A 17,246-nucleotide genomic window follows, 5' to 3' on the forward strand; every position below is an offset into this window, starting at 1 on the left:
GCTGTTCACCAAAGGTCAGGTGGAAATAATTTCCAAACTGATACACATTCTTACTTTATATTCTCCCAAGAGCCGATTCCTCTCCTCTAGCTTCCTCTGCAGATCCACCTGCGAGAAGAATAAGACGGAATTCAATGGTGTGGGGGCATTATCTGCCAAACCAGCTAGGAAACCAGTAGGTAACTAGAGCTGATGTTGGCAGTTTACAGGATACAGCACAGAGAGGGCACATCTATGGTAAAAACACACAGCCACTCTCCACATCTTCAGCGAGATAATCAGACTATAGAACCACAAGGCAGCCCCAGGGTCTCAGTGTCCTCAACATCGCAGGGCTCAAGGCCAGTGTGGTACAGGCTTTCATCTAGGAACAAGGAGGAGTCCTCTGAGGGGGAACAGATCTAACAGGACTTCATACTATATCCTATTTGGGGCTCAGTGGACTCCAAGTTCACTCTTTCAACTCACATTCTGGTTGTGCAGCTCATCTTTGTCCATATTTGCCCTCAGTAGTTCCTGTTTGAGCTGAAGGACAGATGCGTCCTGCTGAGTCAGCCTCTGCTGCAGGGCATCCTGAGGAGAAAGCACACTCACTACGTGGTCCCAGCTCATCCATCAGGAAGCTGTTACTAAACCAGGAGACAAACGGAGCACAGGGTCCTGCCACAAGGAGATGAGCAGCAATTTTTCTGTTCCCTTTCAGGACACTAGAATCTAAAGGAAAATCCTATCTGTTGTCCTACCAGACTGATAGAAACCTGATTTTTCCCTCTGTGCTTTACTTGCCCCCACATTCCCCTGTGTTGCCAACAGCATGATGGTCTAGGGGGAGAATATAAGTGGCCTCTGGGATCAGACAGACCTAGTCTCAAATTACACTCCTACCACTTGCTTTCATGACAGTGCATGCATGCTAAGTCGCTTCAGTTGTGTCCGACTCTTCGTGACCCTATGGACTGTAGCCCTTCAGGCTCCTCTGTCCATGGGATTTTCCAGGCAAGATTACTGGAGTGGGTTGCCATGCCCTCTTTCAGGGGATCTTCCCGACCCAGGAATCGAACCCTCGTCTCTTATGTCTCCTGCACTGGGAGAAGGGTTCCTTACCACTAGCGCCATGACAGTGATCTTGGACAATGCACTCTCCTTCCTCCCTCCTTGGCTTTCTTCTCTAAATTCTTGGCCTGTAAATACTCAATCTAGATGAGCTCTTTTGTCCAAGAGGGCTGGGGCCTATCACTGCCTAACACCCTGTTCACAAAGGAGCCCTGGAATCACTCCCATCCTGCCTTCCAGAGCCCGGCCCCTGCCCGGCTTCCACTGCCTTTCACCGCCTTGTCTGGACCAGGACTGGGATCCTATTTACCTGCTCAGAAATGTTCTTAGACCGATGGTTCCTCCTCCCAGTGTAACAGGATCCTACTAATTTTAGGATATCTTCCTCTTAGCTTATACCATCTTGGTTCCCACCAGGCATAGGACAAGGTGGGTTGTACACACTTACTTAAAAGGAGTGGCTATGATACAATCCTCCAACCATAGTGACTTCAAATGGAACTAACAGACTAGAGCTGCATCCCAGGAGATGTGCCCTGACTCTTCTCTCTTTACAGACCGAAAACAAACCATGCAGGCTCTGGAGGATGTGAGAGTCATTCTTAAATATGCTGTCTGCCATGACAGTACATGGCAAGGTGGCCTCAGATGCCCTCGGCACCAGTGGCTCAGACGAATATTTCCCAAAGTGTGCTTCATGGGATGTTAACAAGTGTTACGTGAGAGGAAAAGCACTTCTGCAGTTAACAGTCTAATTGTTTTTTAGGCCAACCTCTTTATGGCAGACCTTCTCTGGTCCTTTAATATGCTATTATTCACTGTGACTCATCAAGCCTGTATGGCACTTCTCAGACTTATTTGAGCATGGAACATGCTGTTTTTTGGCATCTCAAAGGACTAAGACTACAGAACATACTCTGGAAGATGCTGCTGAGTTACACCCTAGTCTGGCTCATGAATGGGAGTGTAGGAAAACAGCAGTTTTAAGAGCATCCTTTTCCACTTCTGAGGTATTATTCATTTAGCACATCTACTCCTACTGGGATGGAATAACATGTAAGCAAGAGGGGGTCGCACAGAGTCGGACACGACTGAAGCGACTCAGCAGCAGCAGCAGCAAGATTATTAGCTAGATCACTGTTTGTATTAGCAAAAGACTAGACATAACCCAGAAGACTTATCAATAGGAACTGATTAAATGAATTATCATATATTTACATACTAGAATACTACAGTCTTTATGTACTAAAATAGAATGATCTCTAAGATATATTGTTAAGTGAAAGCAGCAATGTGTCAAGCTGGGTTTATAGTATTCTATTTTTGGGGGGGAAATTACATACATACGTATCTGGGGATAAGTGGTAAGTTGCCTCCAGGAAAGACAGCTAGGTGACTGAGGGGGCAGGGCTGGAAAGCCGACTTCTCAAGGATTATCCTTTCGTACTTTTTAAACTTCAAACCATTTGAATGTTATTAACTATTCAAACCTAAGTAAATTACAATTTTTAAGAGTATGTTCTTCTTCAGAACTGAAGAAAACTGACAAAATACTGAAACTGAAGAAAACCATAGTAACTGATTGTTTTCACACATAGAAAAAATCAAGGTGGCAGAGGGAAGTGGCAGCATCATGAGTCATAACCACCAGAAGTACGACTCAGCAAAGCAAAGGTATGTTCCTCCAGCTGTCTCACTTCCCATCCACAAAGCCCTGTCTCTGCTGGGAGCACAGAGCCTGTGAAAGAGCCCATCAGATGTACATAAGAGAAGGCTATAGGACCCAACTAGTACCCCAGTTCCCTCAGAATGCTTTATCTTGTAGAGTATTTATTTACAGTGTTATATATCTTTCTTTTTACCTTTATCCCCTGTAAGTTTCTGGCTTCTTGTTTATATTTCAGCAGCTCCTTCTGCAAACCAAATATAGTTAGATCAGATGGTAGCATCTGGGTTGCTTCAGAAGCATTACCTCATTCTGTCAGTAAGAATACAAAACTCAGATAACCATTCCAAGGAAAATCAACCCTCCACTGAGGCCAAAGGCAGGTCTGGTCCAGGAAAAATGAAAAGTTGACCCATAGAAATGAACAGGACCCATCTCATTCTCTCCTGTGGCACCCACGCTCAGCTGCCCAGTTGCCCAGTTTCAACTGTTCATAATCTTTCTGGCCAAGAAAGAAAATGCCATACATTCCCATAGGTTCATCTTTCCTATATTTAGTAATCCTCACCAACAGGGAAACTTAATCATCAATCATAATAATCTAAATCCCTCTCCCTAAAATACATGATATCTCAATATACCTACCCCCAACCTCATGAAGTAATTATCTCACTTTTAATGTCCAGAAAGGGTTACAGAGTTTCTGTTCTCCAAGAGGGTATTGTTCTTTATGGATCAAATAAAAACACATTTGGCCCAATAATAAAACACTTTGTTAACTGTCCCTTACAACAGATTAAATATATGCACACGATTGTCACTAGGACAAAGATTTTAGGAGAGGAACACCCACAACTCAGACTCTACTCTCTCTTTTCCTATTGCAATCCCTTCAAGAGTTTGGAATTAACATATCTAAAATGGGGATTCTTCACCAGGATTCCACAGATGGGCTCCAAAGTTAGTCCACTCAAAACTCAGGTCAGTGAGTGCTCCCATGCAAACTGCTGGGGAGAGGGTTAATGGCTTCAGTCATATATACTTATGACTTCAAAAAAGCTAAGACCCACTGATCTAAAAAAATTCTGGGAAGTATTCATTAATAAAAAAAGACCATACTGAACTGTTGTTAATAATACTGTACTGTATATCAGAAAACTGTAAGAGAGTAGATCTTAAAAGTTTTCTTTATAAGAAACAATTTGTAAATATGTTAACTAAGCTGTGATTATTTCACAATACATACACATATTGAATCAACATGTTGTATACCCTGAAACTAATTATGTGATGTCACTTATTTTAAAAATAATCATATTGATAGTAGATCCATTATTTATTTTAATTAAAAGGATAAATATGAAACATTTCAAACATAAAGAAAGGTATAAGTAATAATGACATAGATATCTATTATTCCCACTGAGATTAAAAAGGTGTTACTCTTTTACCGTATTTATGACATCTCTCTCTCTGTCAGTTAAAGACATAATACAGATACAGCTAGTCTGGAGTCTGCATCTCTCCCTTCTCCCCATGACTATACTAAAGTTGGTGTGTAATATTCCCATAATTTTTTTAAAGGATAAAATGTGCATTTCCTGACATACCTTTAGGTCTTGATTCTCCTCTATACTCTGATCCAGACGACTTTGGATTATAATCTGAATACAAGGCAAAAAGAGATGGTTATGTATCTATGCTGTAAAATTCGGAGGTCATTCATCAACAGATATTTACCGAGCAGCTACTAGATGCTAGCCAGGGTAGAGCAGCTACAAAGAACTGCCTTCCAGTGGATGCATATGCCCTGGGGGTGCGAGGAGATGACTATGGATAAAGTTTAGAATGAGTATGTGTATGTTGTGTGCAGAGGGTTTGGCAAAGGGAAAGAGAAATGATAAGAGATGAAGCTCAAGAGGAAAATGGAACAGGATCATGAAAGCCAGGAAGGATAATGGAGGAACTGATGAAAAAGTTTTAGGCAAAGGGATGACAAAACAAGTTTGCTTTGAAGTGAAGTTATTCTTGCTGTTTTAGGGAAAATGAATTAGAGGACAGGAGAGGAATCAGGGAAACCAGTTCAGAGGCCACCAGAATGCTGGATGAAGGCCTGAATTAAGGCAGTACCTGTGAAAATGGAGAAAAGCTGGATGAAGACATTTTAAAAGTATACTGATAAAACTTGGTGACTAAATACTGGAGTTGGTTGCCATTTCCTTCTCCAGGGGATCTTTCCAACCCAGGGATCGAATCCGTGTGTCTCCTGCATTGACAGGAGGATTCTTTCCTACTGTACCACCTGGGAAGCCCTTCAAGTATGGGTGTCAGATTTGTTTTGGGTATTTGGTTACATGGATAGTGATAAAAAACAGAAACTTAAAGGACAAATAGTTTTGAGGGTGGGGAGAGAAGGGAGAGAAAGCTGTTGAATTTAGGACTCATTGAAATTGAGATGCTTATGGGACATACAGAAGAGATAACAGGCAGGTGCATGTTGCCTTTACAAATGTAGAACTCCATGGAGAGAGCTAAAAATAAATATAAATTTAAATAATTATATAAATGTATTTAAATAAAACAATTAAGTTATTTCATGCAGAGCTAGAAATAAATATTTGAGAGGTAACATATGAGACAGGTGGGAAGTGAATGAAGCCATGGCAGCAGGTATTGCCCAGGTGAACGCACAGGACAGAAGAGAGCCCAGAGTATAGCCCTGAGGAGCAGCAACACTTAAGGTGTAGTTGTTTTAGTGCCCAACTCATCTGCGACCCCATGGACTGTAGCCCACCAAGGTCCTCCATCCATGGGGTTTCCGAGGCAAGAGTACTGGAGTGGGTAGCCATTTCCTTCTCCAGGGGATCTTCCCAACCAGGGGTTGATTCTGCGTCTCCTGCTTGGGCAGATTCTTTACCACTGAGCCATTGGGGAAGCCCAAAACTTTAAAGGACAGGGAGAAAGAGAAAAGCTTCAAAGGGGATGTGAACTAATGCCGCCTGCCGTTCATTAAAGAAAGGCAGCCATCAAGCCACCACGTAACAGCTGCCCAGGCAGTGAGCCTTGAGGGGACTCAGGGTGGAAACAAAGGATACCGGGATCTAGCAGGCAGCTGCCGCAACAGGACACTCAGGGTGAGAAAGCACGGGATACTGGCCCCAGGTAGCTGAGCTGCACATCAGAGGATCGAATTCAGGGAGCCCTGACTCTTGCATCTTCTCCTACATAGAAAAGCGCTAAATTCCTTGAGATAGCTGGTTTTCTTTTACTAACAGTGATTTCTGAAGTTCTGACTACCTGGTTTTGTTGCAAAAATTCCTATAATGTCCTGGCTTCCCCTATTCCTCTTCGGAACAGTCTCTCAGAATTATCTGAGATGCTGTTTCCCAGGCTTAAGTCCTTGGTTTTGTCTACCGAATAAAACATAACCTTCAACCTTTAGACTGTGCTTTTTTTTTTTCAGTCAACAGGGACCTGAGTGTAAACTCCACAAGGAGAGGGTCTGAGGTTTCATCTGTCGTTTCCGTGTCTCCAGTTCTTCAAACCGTGTCTGCACATGGTCAGCATGCAATAAATATTTGTGGAAGAAAGGAAAAAACAGTCGAAAACATATGAGGAAAACCAGCAGAGCTGAAGTCAGGGAAGGGAGCATTTTACGAAGGCACAGATGAGTGTCCAATGCTAAACATAAATCACACACACAAGCCAGATTATTCCGTGTCCAGTCACAAAAGAGGAGCTCACCAACTGTTCCTCGGGATTGACTCCTGGTTCACAGAGGGCCAAGGGCCTCTCCTGTTCATCTTCAGGTAAGGATCCATTGAGCAGTAAGGCCTGGACAACCACAAAGGCAGAAAGAAATTTAACTCCTGTCAGATGACAGAGTCTAGAGCTGGGCGGAGTAAGCTTGTCCCAAAATGAAACCACAACTGGGCTTCCTCTGGAAATCTGCCTGATAACTGTGGATCTTTAGATTCTGCCAATTGCTCATCATAGATCTGTCTGGATCGCCTTGTGTCTGGCCCATGCTTGACGCCTCTTTCATCTCTCTGGATGTACCTGAATCCTCTGCTCCAAGGCTCCTTAGCCCCAGAAAAAATTCTAAAAATAAACTTAATTTTAAGAAGTGACATTGTTGAACCAGAGCTGGCTGTACAAACTGAATTTTACCAGCTGGAAAGTGAACTAAATGCAGTGCAGAATTATCCTGGCTTAGAAAAGTTTATTATAAGGAATTATCTGGAATACATTTATGTATGTATGTATATATGTATGTAGGCATTGGCTGCATTAGAGCAGCTCGCAGGATGTTAGATCCCCAAACAGGGGTCAAATCCAAGCCCACAGCAGTGAAAGTGCTGAGTCTTAACCACTGGACTGCCAGAAATGTGGGGGTATTTGATTCTTGTTTGACTTAGCAATTCTGCATTTTTGCTCCCTAAGGCAACCTGGATAGAACAAGAAGAAAAACATATTTGCAGAGAGGTGTCCTTATTCAAGTCTTCACACTTGGCTTTGTTTTTATTAGAATATGGTGGGGCGGGGTGGGCAGATTTATTCTGAGGCTAATGAAGCTCAAACCTCAGGGCCCCTCCCAGGCCTGCTCCTCCTAGGGTTCTATATCTAACATCGTAGTCATAATCTGTAATCTTATTCTTAAAGAAGGCCCCCCAAGTGGTACACTTTAGAACCCAGAAAACTTGGATCTACCCCTGCAGGTAGGTATTAGGAGACCTATGGGCTCAATGAAAGATTTAAAAATCTATAGCCACTTTGTATACAATTTTTTTCTCAATCCAGTCCGAAGAGATACAGAGATTCTTATTTCAGTAAATATAACATAAATTGTATCACAAATGTTGGTATATAAAAACATTTTACAATCCAGACACTATCAAGTCTACCAAGTACTAATTAATAAAACAATTTTAGTCAGTCTACTGGATGTGGTTCTCCCACGGAGTTGTGGCAAGAGGTGTAGACAAGTATAAGAAAGCACAAGGAGCTGAGGAGAGTGACACTGCAGAAGTCCTGACTCTAAGAGCAAAGCGTTCACAGACTCTAATGAGGTACGCTAACCAGTCAGCAATCCCGGACGTGGCTCAGCATGCAACGGGTTCATCCCCGAAAGAGTTAAGGAGCCCAGTGGATGCTGAGAGCCCCATTGTATTCTGTAATGGGACTGAATTCTCATTGTGATCATGTGGCTGTGAATTAAAACTCCTCTGTTTGTGGGGAATATTAGGATGCTGACTTTCTGCCTGTTGATTCTCTTTTTTTTCTGTCTAATCTGCCATGGGATTTCTCCCAGACTGAAAAATGCAAACCAAACTGAAAACCAAACTGATGGATATCTATGTTCGTACAATGAAATGATCCTGAGAAAAACCTGGTTGAACGTAATCCCAAAATTCTTCATGCTTTAATCCTTCCTATTAAAAGCACACACACACAAATCCATTGCATTAATTAAACCATTCCTTACTGGAGTAACGAGAAGAGAACTAAAAGGCAGACATTTAAAAATACAGAGCAAATGGGAAAAGCGCAACAACTCTCCCTGGGAATGTTTGGGCAGTAAACATTCCTCAACGCCTCTCTGGGCTCCTGGGGCAGACAGTGTGTAAATTGTTTTACCACTGCACCAACCCCCCGTTTTCTTTAGGACCCCTTTGTGTCCCCACCCTGTTGCTGGCCGGTTGGGAGCACGCCCTCCACCGCCTGCCGCCTGTCAGAGCCACTCACATAATGTGGGCTTTGTTTATGTGTCCATAAATATTTGACAATTCAGAAGCAGTGCAGTTCCCAGCACAAACAGAAAGGAATATTCCTGGGCAATTTCAGGGTCATCAGAACACTATAAGGCCTCCCCCAAACAGGGCCACATACACAAAGGTGGAGGACTGAGGGGGTCATTCAGGCTAGGAACTAAGTCAAGTGGGTCAGTTGGCCTCTGGGGGAGGCTTGCTGGCACAGAAGGTGTAGGAAATACTGAAGGGCTCAGTTGCCCTTCTGTCTGATCACTGTACCTTGGCGTCCACTTACGAACGCACCAAGGGTGAGCTAAATCCCTTAGCTAGACTCAGGTGGAGACCTGTGTCATTACTGGCACTTACAGCCCTCCTCATGGTGAATTCCTCGCAGAAAATCTTGATTCTTCACAATTCCATTCTTTGGGGGAAGCTGCCATTGCAGGTCTGTGGCTGCAAATAGGGGAGAAACCCACCCACAAAGCAGAGAGCCAGGGTGGAGGTTTGGTAGGGGAGGGTGGATACGGCTCCCAGGCAGAACTCCTAACAGCTGTGCTGTCAACAAGCGTCCAGGAGGCCCGTTTAAGCGAACTCACATGTAAGGGATTTTTCTGCTCTTCGCACTCTACCCTCTCCATCTAAACTCAGCTCTGACCTCACAGAAAACCGAATCACTTTATTTTCAACTGATCCTACTGAGTTAATAAACAATTGGTGCGGGAATTCCCTGGCAGTCCGGGGGTTAAGTGATCCAGGTTCAATCCCTGGTCTGGAAACTAAGATCCCACAAGCCTCACAGCATGGTCAAAAAACAAACCAAAAAAAAAACACCAGCAACTGGTGCACCAAAGACAAACGACAAGGGAAAGAGCTACCTGTAATCCTGATATCATTTTCTTGGCTTCCTCCATTTCTTTTTCCAAATGTTCTTGTTGTTCCAACAGCTGCTCTTCCCATGAAGTCTCCAGGTAGGTCCGGGGGCTGCCTGGTCTCCAGTCCCGGGGTAATGGAGAGTCTGTCTCTTCTACGAGATGGGAGGAGGGAGTACAGCTCATGGTGAAGAAAACTGAGTTAGGGAGCAAGCCCTCGCCGACCTCGGCGTTCACAGGGCTGGGTCACCTGCCTTCCGCACCTGCCTCACTGCGCAGGCTGGACTCTCCACCAGGTGGGGGTGTGGGACAGGAGGAACTGGCCACTGACTCCACTAACCCCGGGCTCCGGGGAGCAAAGCTGAACTTGGTTGAGGCGGTCCACCCTCTTCAGAACCTTAAGGATTCCCTCCCGGGGAACCCTGGTAGGGGACAAGTTTTACTCTTTATCTAGAACTGGCTCTCCCAGGGCTCGGTCCCTCAAGCGACAAAGAGAGGAGCTGTCAGATGCAATGAAAAGGAGCTTCAGAGGGGAGACCTCAACTCATATTCCTTTGACCATTTTGGGAGGACGGAACCCCTTTCACATATAACATTGTGTGAGTCACAAAAACAGGAAGCAGACCAGTATAAGCAAACTCTGTACCTCCCTCTCCCCAGTTTTATTTCCCTGTCTTTACAGTCTCTTTTTCTGATTTCATTGGTAAGAATGAATATTATAATAAGCCTAATCCCTCTGGGTTGTTGTCTGATTTCACGAGGCAACTGTGTGTGGGACCCGTGGTGCCCGGCCCAGAGCAAGCACTCTGTAAAGACCTCCCTCTCCATCCCCAGGGTCCCCGGACTTTCTGACTCAGTAACATAACTAACTTTCTGGGTACTGATGCTAGGGCTAGATGGGGTGTGAAATAAGGAAGTATTTAATTCCAGTTTTCCTTCAGAGGACTTCGGTTTCATTATCTCTCTTCCAGGGAAATAAAACTCTTAAGTCACGCACTTTGCTTCTTCCTTGCTTTCCTCTGTGTTTATCTAAGAAAAAGGAGACTGAGACAGAGGAAGGAGAAGTCTAAACAATGTAGCCTTTACACAAAACAGGATGCAGACCTGCTCTCTGCTGTATATTCTTAGACACCTCCGCTCTGTGTATTCCTGGCCCCAATATAAGTTACAGAAGTACTGAAATTACTTGCACAACACAGAAATGATAAAAACTTTTTACTTGAGCAGGCTTCTGACAGTTCCAAAGTCATCTCCTAACTTCACAGGTGGTCAGCTGTCTACACTGCCGCAGGACATCTGACAGTTTGGACAACGGAAGTGACAATTTGTGAGAGGATACTACATTCTCTTGGAGAAGGCAATGGCACCCCACTCCAGTACTTTTGCCTAGAAAATCCCATGGATGGAGGAGCCTGGTAGGCTGCAGTCCATGGGGTTGCTAGAGTTGGACACAACTGAGCGACTTCACTTTTACTTTTCACTTTCATGCATTGGAGAAGGAAATGGCAATCCACTCCAGTGTTCTTGCCTGGAGAATCCCAGGGACGGGGAAGCCTGGTGGGCTGCCATCTATGGCGTCGCACAGAGTTGGACACGACTGAAGTGACTTAGCAGCAGCACTACATTCTCTGGCTCCAAAGCATTAGAGCTCTCTAGAATGGACCCTGCATGCACAGACTATGTGTGGAGAAGGCCAGGGAGCTGATAGTAGACAGTCAGGACCCCCAAACTCTTTGCTGAGGGCTGTTCCTTGAGCCACCCCAGGCAGGCCGAGAAGATAGTACCTGTTCTGTTCTCTACTCCTTCGGAGGGAATAATCACGAAATCTGCCCTCTCCTCCGACTGGGTTATAACAGATTCGCTCTTTGCACTGTGGATAGGACTGGGGGAAGTCAGGCTGTGACCGAAGGAAAAAGAAGAGAGAAACAATTATTGCAAACAGTTGTTTAGAAGCCAACTTTCCTAATTTATTCCAGAGGTGGGTTCTTATTCATCTAACTCCTACTGCCTAACACGGTGCCTGGCCCACAATAAGAAGAAATACTTATTGAATGAATGGTGAACTTGTTAAATGAATGAAACGAATGCTGAATGACCCATCCCCAGAAGCTTCCACAACAAAGTTTCCTTTAAGTCTAATTCACTAAGAGATTTATCAAACTGGTGGATAATGTAGCATTTTAAAGAACTCCACTCTTGTTTGGTTTGGCTTTTTGTTTTTGTCTTTCACTTACCACCACCACCACCTCCTGCATCATGATCCCTGGGCCCAAGCTCAGAGACTGATGGACTATATGCATTTTAGTAGCTTTGGGAGCTGGAAGGAAAATATTTTTCTAATAACATTGATCTATCACACACACGTGCAATACCAGCAGAGTAATCATGGCAGATCTGCTCTGGGCTGCTCCCAAAGGCAGAGACAAGGTGAAGGGTGCCTCAACGGGGAAAAACTGCGGAGTGTGGACAGTGCCAGGCTGAGCAAAGGGTAGTGATATATCAACAACGCTAGGATATGGTACAGAAAAGGGTGTAATATCTCAAAAGGGGACAAGACCTGCTAGGGGACAATAAAGGTTTACTTGATTTACTGCCAAGAGTTATTCATATCTCTGCCACACTAATTTTTACATTGTCAGAGGGCTTCCCTGGTGGTGTAGTGGTTGGGAGTCCACCTGCCAATGCAGGGGACAGGGTTTGATCCCCATTTGTGGAAGATTCCACATGCTCTGGAGCAACTAAGCCTGCGCGCCACACCTACTGAGCCTGTCCTCTAGGTTCCAGGAGCCGCAACTGCTGAGTCCATGTGCTGCAACTCCTGAAGCCCGAGCACCCTAGAGACAGTGCTCCGCAACAAGAGAAGCCACCACAATGAGAAACCCAAGCACCGCAACTAAAGAGGAGCTCCCACCCGCCGCAACCAGAGAAAGCCTGAGCAGCATCGCAGACCCAGCACGACAAAACAACAAATAAATCAATCTTTTTTTTTTTAACTGTCATCAGAAATCTTGCAACAATTCTTAAATTCTAGTATAACCACTAGCTTTGGAAGGAACGGTTTGCATTTGGGAAGAAGCAGAATTTTAAATCTCCAGAAGCAAATCTAGAGGATATGATGGAATGTGAGGCTGACACTGCCATCTGAAGAGCCCTCTTTCTTTGCACCCACCTTGAGAACATCAGCACCAAAACAATCTCAGGGGTTGTGGGGTCTGCAGGCCCAGCCCCCTCTCAGGAATTCTTTCCAAATCCATCACCCAGACAACAGTGAAAGTGTCTTGGATTCACTGACCCACTTAATGTGCCCCTGAAGTCTCCCAGGCTAATCCTCACAGCCACGATCAGGAGTTAACATTTCATCTTCCTAGAAACCACGAAAAACAAGAGCCAAGCACAGTGGAGGCAGCCAGCGATTTCAAAAAGCTCTGAAGCAGCCTGACGACTAGTGTCTCAACCTCCTCAGTGTCCCGGGTTTTGGGCTTTGGTGGGAATGACCTCAACCAGTAATACACTCTCATCCTTATCAGAACCATATGGGAAAAAAGTTGTCTTTTGCTCCTGCAAATTAAAAAAAGTGTCACTTAACGATATCTATAAATTTACAACCCAAACAGGCAGACAGGTGGAGAAAGGCAAGAAGTGCTATTTAGAAAAGGAAATTGCTCCAGGGAACTCTCTTATCCATCTCTCACCACTTAGGCAATCTGACTTCCAGGTCAACATGAATTAGCTGCTGGAAAAGCACCAGTCTAGGGGTACCATTCACAAGAAGAATAGATTTATGCTCTTCAGGCCTCAGCATTCACCTTCTTATAGAAATGGGGATCCGAGTGCAGAAAGAGGCCTGCACCCCAGCTGCTCCTCTTTGAGAAATGGTAAGACCACACTTTCCCAGCTGACAAGGCGCTGTGGCTGACGGGTGCCCCTGCCTGCATCCGGCTGGACCACAGTGGATATGTGTGAGACGAAGGGGGTGGGGGGTGGGAGGAGTGGTGTGAACCTAGGATGCGGGGAAAACTGCTTTCCTGAGAGCAGAGACGCATGCTCAGCTAGATCAGCCCAGCGGCTCCCTCCTAAGTGAGCCGTCTCCCATATAAGGGCAGAAGGAGGCGGATGTCTGCATACCCAGCCCCACTGGGGGAGTGGCAGAGCAGCCAAAGAAAACAACATTTCTCTTTCTTGAATTGGGGCTGCCAGTATGTGAGCCACAGAGAGATAAAACCCTGAAACTAAACGCCTGGGTCTAAAAGATAAAAGAAATCTGAGGAAGAAAAATCCTGAGGCACATGTGAGAGCATGATGCCTTCCCCAAGGAAGAACCTCATGCAGGAGGATGGTACACTAACGTTATTTTAATGCTAATTAATTACATGGCTTGGGATCTCCCTGATGAGCTTAAAAAACTGTTTTATAAACAAGTAACCCCCTACTTGCCATTATAATCCTGTCAAGACAGGGAACAACTGATTACAAACCAGGTCTCACTGATACATTCCTAATTCCCACAGGTCTAACATCTCTCCAATCTTAACTTGTCAGACAAGCAGTCTCCCAGAAAAGATATCTCCAATTAAAAGTCCAATCAATTTTTTAAATGGGTACGAGGCAATAAGAGTTCCGTTATGTCCTGAAGTGCTGGCTTCAGCAGAGACCTGCTGCTGCTGCTGCTGCTACTGTTGGTGCTGCTAAGTCGCTTCAGTCGTGTCCGACTGTGCAACCCATAGACGGCAGCCCACCAGGCTCCCTCGTCCCTGGGATTCTCCAGGCAGAGACCAGACGTGCGGTCAAAAGCCACTCCTTCTCCCATGCTCGTTGCAGCTTCTTAAATAAACCCACTGTATTTTACAGTGCTCATCTCAGGCCCTCAAGCAGGCTGTTCTCCCCAGTACAGCGCCCCCACCGATCCCCCGTCTGTCTCTGGCCAACAGCATCCTCCAGTCCTGGCCCTGCTCCCACCCAAGCCCCCCACACACACCTCCAAAGCCGAAGTGGCTTCAGCTCACCATTTGACCTGCGTCCCGCCCATGGTCCCCCTCGTGGCTCCGGCTTCAGCAAGTCGGCTTCCCTGGGTGTAGCGGGAGGCTGAGAGTCACAGCGCTCCCCGATTCGGGCATGTCTCCCCGCGCTGGGGGCCCCCGAAGAACGACTCCCCCTGGCAGGCCAACTACGAGAGCCGATGGCCCCAGTCCCGGCAGAGAGCAAGGAGGGCAGAGAGGCAAGCGTCTCGGCCCCAGGCACGGAGATGCTCCGGGTTCCGGGGCGCGCCGTCCCGGCAGCTTAGACACTGCAGCGGCCCGGCCTCGGCGGAAACCGCCTCCCCTCGCAGGCTGCCGGCCCCCGGCAGCCGCATCCGTGGTCCCCGCGGCCGCGCGGCTCCGGGAGTGCCCCCGGGCGCAGGCATCTCAACCCATCTCCGCGCCCCGGGAGAAAAGCCCTGCCCGCGGCTCCGGCCGAGCGGTCGAGTGCCCGGGCGGGCGGCGGTCCCCGCTCCGCGCCGCCTCCCGGTCCCGCCCTCCCGCGCCCTCCTCCCCACGCTCTCCGAGCTGTCACACGCGGCCGGGCAGCGCCGGGATCCGTCCGACCCCGGCGGGCGCTCGGCGGGTCGGCCGAGCCCCCGGGGCAGAGCGGGGCGGGGCTGCGGGGCCCGGAGGCGGCCCCGCGCAAGGCGGTGGAGGCTTCGCGGGGTCGGCAGAAGCCCGGGAGGGCTGCGTGGTCCCCTCCTTCGGAGGAGCCCGGGACTGGCGGCCGTGCCTTCTCTCCTCTGACCCCTGCTTTCCCGGGCACCGAGGTCGGGGTGGGTCTAACTCGGCTTCTCGCGGGAGGGGGTTCCCCCGGAAACCCGCTGAACGCTGGTCTCCACACCACCGTCCCCCCGCCCCTCCCGCCAACCTTCCCCTCGGGCGTTTCATATGTTCTTTTTTTTTTCCCAACTAAGGAGCCTTTTGCTTGGATCCTGAGAGGCTGGCCCGAGGTTTATGGGTCTGAGAAGCAACAGGCGAGCAGTCCGGCAGGGCTTTGCCAGGATGTCTGTCAAGGAGCAGGGGGAGGGGACCAGACTTAAGGGGCTATCTTCTGAACCACTCTTCTTTCCCGAGTCACATCCCGGGGGTCTCCTGGCCTTCACGGATCACTGAGACATTAGGTGGGCTTCCCCCTGCGTGCGGGTTGCGGGGAGGAGCAGGGCAGAATGTCCCAGAGCCTTCTGGATGCCAACTGAGCATCCCAAAGAGGTGAGTGAGAAGGTGGCCGAGAAGAAAATGACCGAATCAGGAAGAGAAAGAGGAAAGCCATCTGTTCTCTGAACGCTCTCCTAGAAAACGGTCACTGCCAGCCCGATTTCCAGCAGCCCCGAATTTACACTGTCTCATGCCCTGCCCCCAGTCTTGAGTCCTGCCAGACAGGAAGGAAGCAGGTGCTCTCAGGAAAAAAATCCGGACTTTTTTTTTTTTTTCTCTAACTCTGCCAAGCGCTATCAGTCACAGGAAAGTTAAAGGCCTGTAGCCATACAGGAAGCAATAGATCTCATTGTACAACAGAATATCTTTTGATTCTGTACCAAGTGATAGTCCAAGCAGAAGCAAGGAAAAACTGGTTTAGATTCTCAATAAAGGCACATCTACTGCTTAATGGACACACGGCTCCCTTCTGGGGTGATGCAAATCTCTCTGAACCGGATAGAGGTGATGGGTTGCACAGTATTAATGAAGGTGCTACATACCACTGAATCATACACTTTAAAATGATTAATGGTTAATTTAATGTTGTGTGAATTTTGAAAATAAAAAATCTATTAAATGTGAAAATTAAAAATCAAGCAAGGTTACCGGTATATGAAAATGATGGAAAGAATTCTATTTAATTTCCAAGCAAATTAGAAAATGGCCCATCAAATTAAGACGGAATTTTATGAAGAAAAGAAATAGGAGGAAGAAAACAAAGACATGGAAAATACATACATGTCAGACAAAGAACAATAGGTTTAACTGGAACAGACTAATCTGTGTTGATGAGAGAAAACGTCATAAGAGCTTAAATTAAATATGATTCTGCAATGAAATTAGTAAATAAGATGACAACATCTGGGGATGTGTTTACAGGAGCATGATTTACGTAAGCCAGGAAAATAGTCTTTCTCTGCCACCATACTTGGCATTGATCAGGCTTTTATTAGCACACTGTGTCCTGTTTTGGTCTCTGCAATTGGCTCTAAGGGATATAGACAGCCTTTCAGCTACAGTCACTCACATCGCTAGCCCATGCAAATGTGTACTAATCTGCCACAATTCCCAGCCCTACAAATGAAAACTGGAAACATTCTTAAAGCACTAAGGCAACTCTGCTCATTTCCTCTTGCTATGAGCTTTATACAACCTTCTCAGGCACAAAGGCAGTGCAATGGAACTGGCTCTCATAAACACTGGCAGCTGATAAATAAATATCAAAAAGATCCAGCTGGGCGCTGACAGGTCTCAGTCATGCCCCCACATGGACACAGCTAAGCCCTAGCACTGGTATGTGGGAAATTCACAAGCATCTCACCCTGCCCTCTTGCCAGCACAAAACCACAAGGCCGTGCTGAGGGTTACCCCTTGTGAGCCACACATAAACTGAGGGAAGAAGAGAGACTTTGGTGCCTTATTGCCTGTTGCGTGGGTACCTGAAGCTGCCAACCCTGAGAACCTCCATGAATTGAGGACTGTAGCAATGAAGAATCTGAGGCCACGGTTACCTGGAGCAGCTGGACTCAGACGGGGACCTTTGCTGTCCTTCATACTGCTGCACCAGGGCTCGCACGCTCCAGCATGGATTCTCAATCTCCTCATCCATGCTGCTGTTCCTAAAGTCGGAGGGCACCAATAAAGGAGAGGGTGTCAGTCCTTCGGGCCCACCCACTAACTACTGACAGAT

At 46.7% G+C, this 17,246-nt stretch overlaps 1 protein-coding gene across 5 annotated transcripts in view; it reads right to left on the reverse strand.

Moving 5' to 3' along the window:
• DIXDC1 (DIX domain containing 1) overlaps positions 1–17,246 on the reverse strand; it is an 80,865-nt gene that overhangs the window by 22,967 nt on the left and 40,652 nt on the right. For 4 of the 5 annotated variants that reach the window (XM_070384224.1, XM_070384226.1, XM_070384225.1 and 1 more), the window contains 8 exons: positions 17,068–17,175; positions 11,123–11,235; positions 9,345–9,493; positions 6,464–6,553; positions 4,330–4,383; positions 2,916–2,966; positions 469–573; positions 55–108 (listed from right to left, as the gene is read on the reverse strand). In XM_070384224.1, coding sequence (XP_070240325.1) covers positions 55–108; positions 469–573; positions 2,916–2,966; positions 4,330–4,383; positions 6,464–6,553; positions 9,345–9,493; positions 11,123–11,235; positions 17,068–17,175 — 724 coding nt within the window. Of the gene's footprint in view, positions 1–54; positions 109–468; positions 574–2,915; positions 2,967–4,329; positions 4,384–6,463; positions 6,554–9,344; positions 9,494–11,122; positions 11,236–14,341; positions 14,827–17,067; positions 17,176–17,246 lie in introns of those variants that run through there. The other variant, XM_070384227.1, reaches the window with a different exon arrangement.

The sequence above is a fragment of the Bos mutus genome, chromosome 15 (genome assembly GCF_027580195.1).
Source record: "Bos mutus isolate GX-2022 chromosome 15, NWIPB_WYAK_1.1, whole genome shotgun sequence".
NCBI classification, from domain to species: Eukaryota; Metazoa; Chordata; class Mammalia; order Artiodactyla; family Bovidae; genus Bos; species Bos mutus.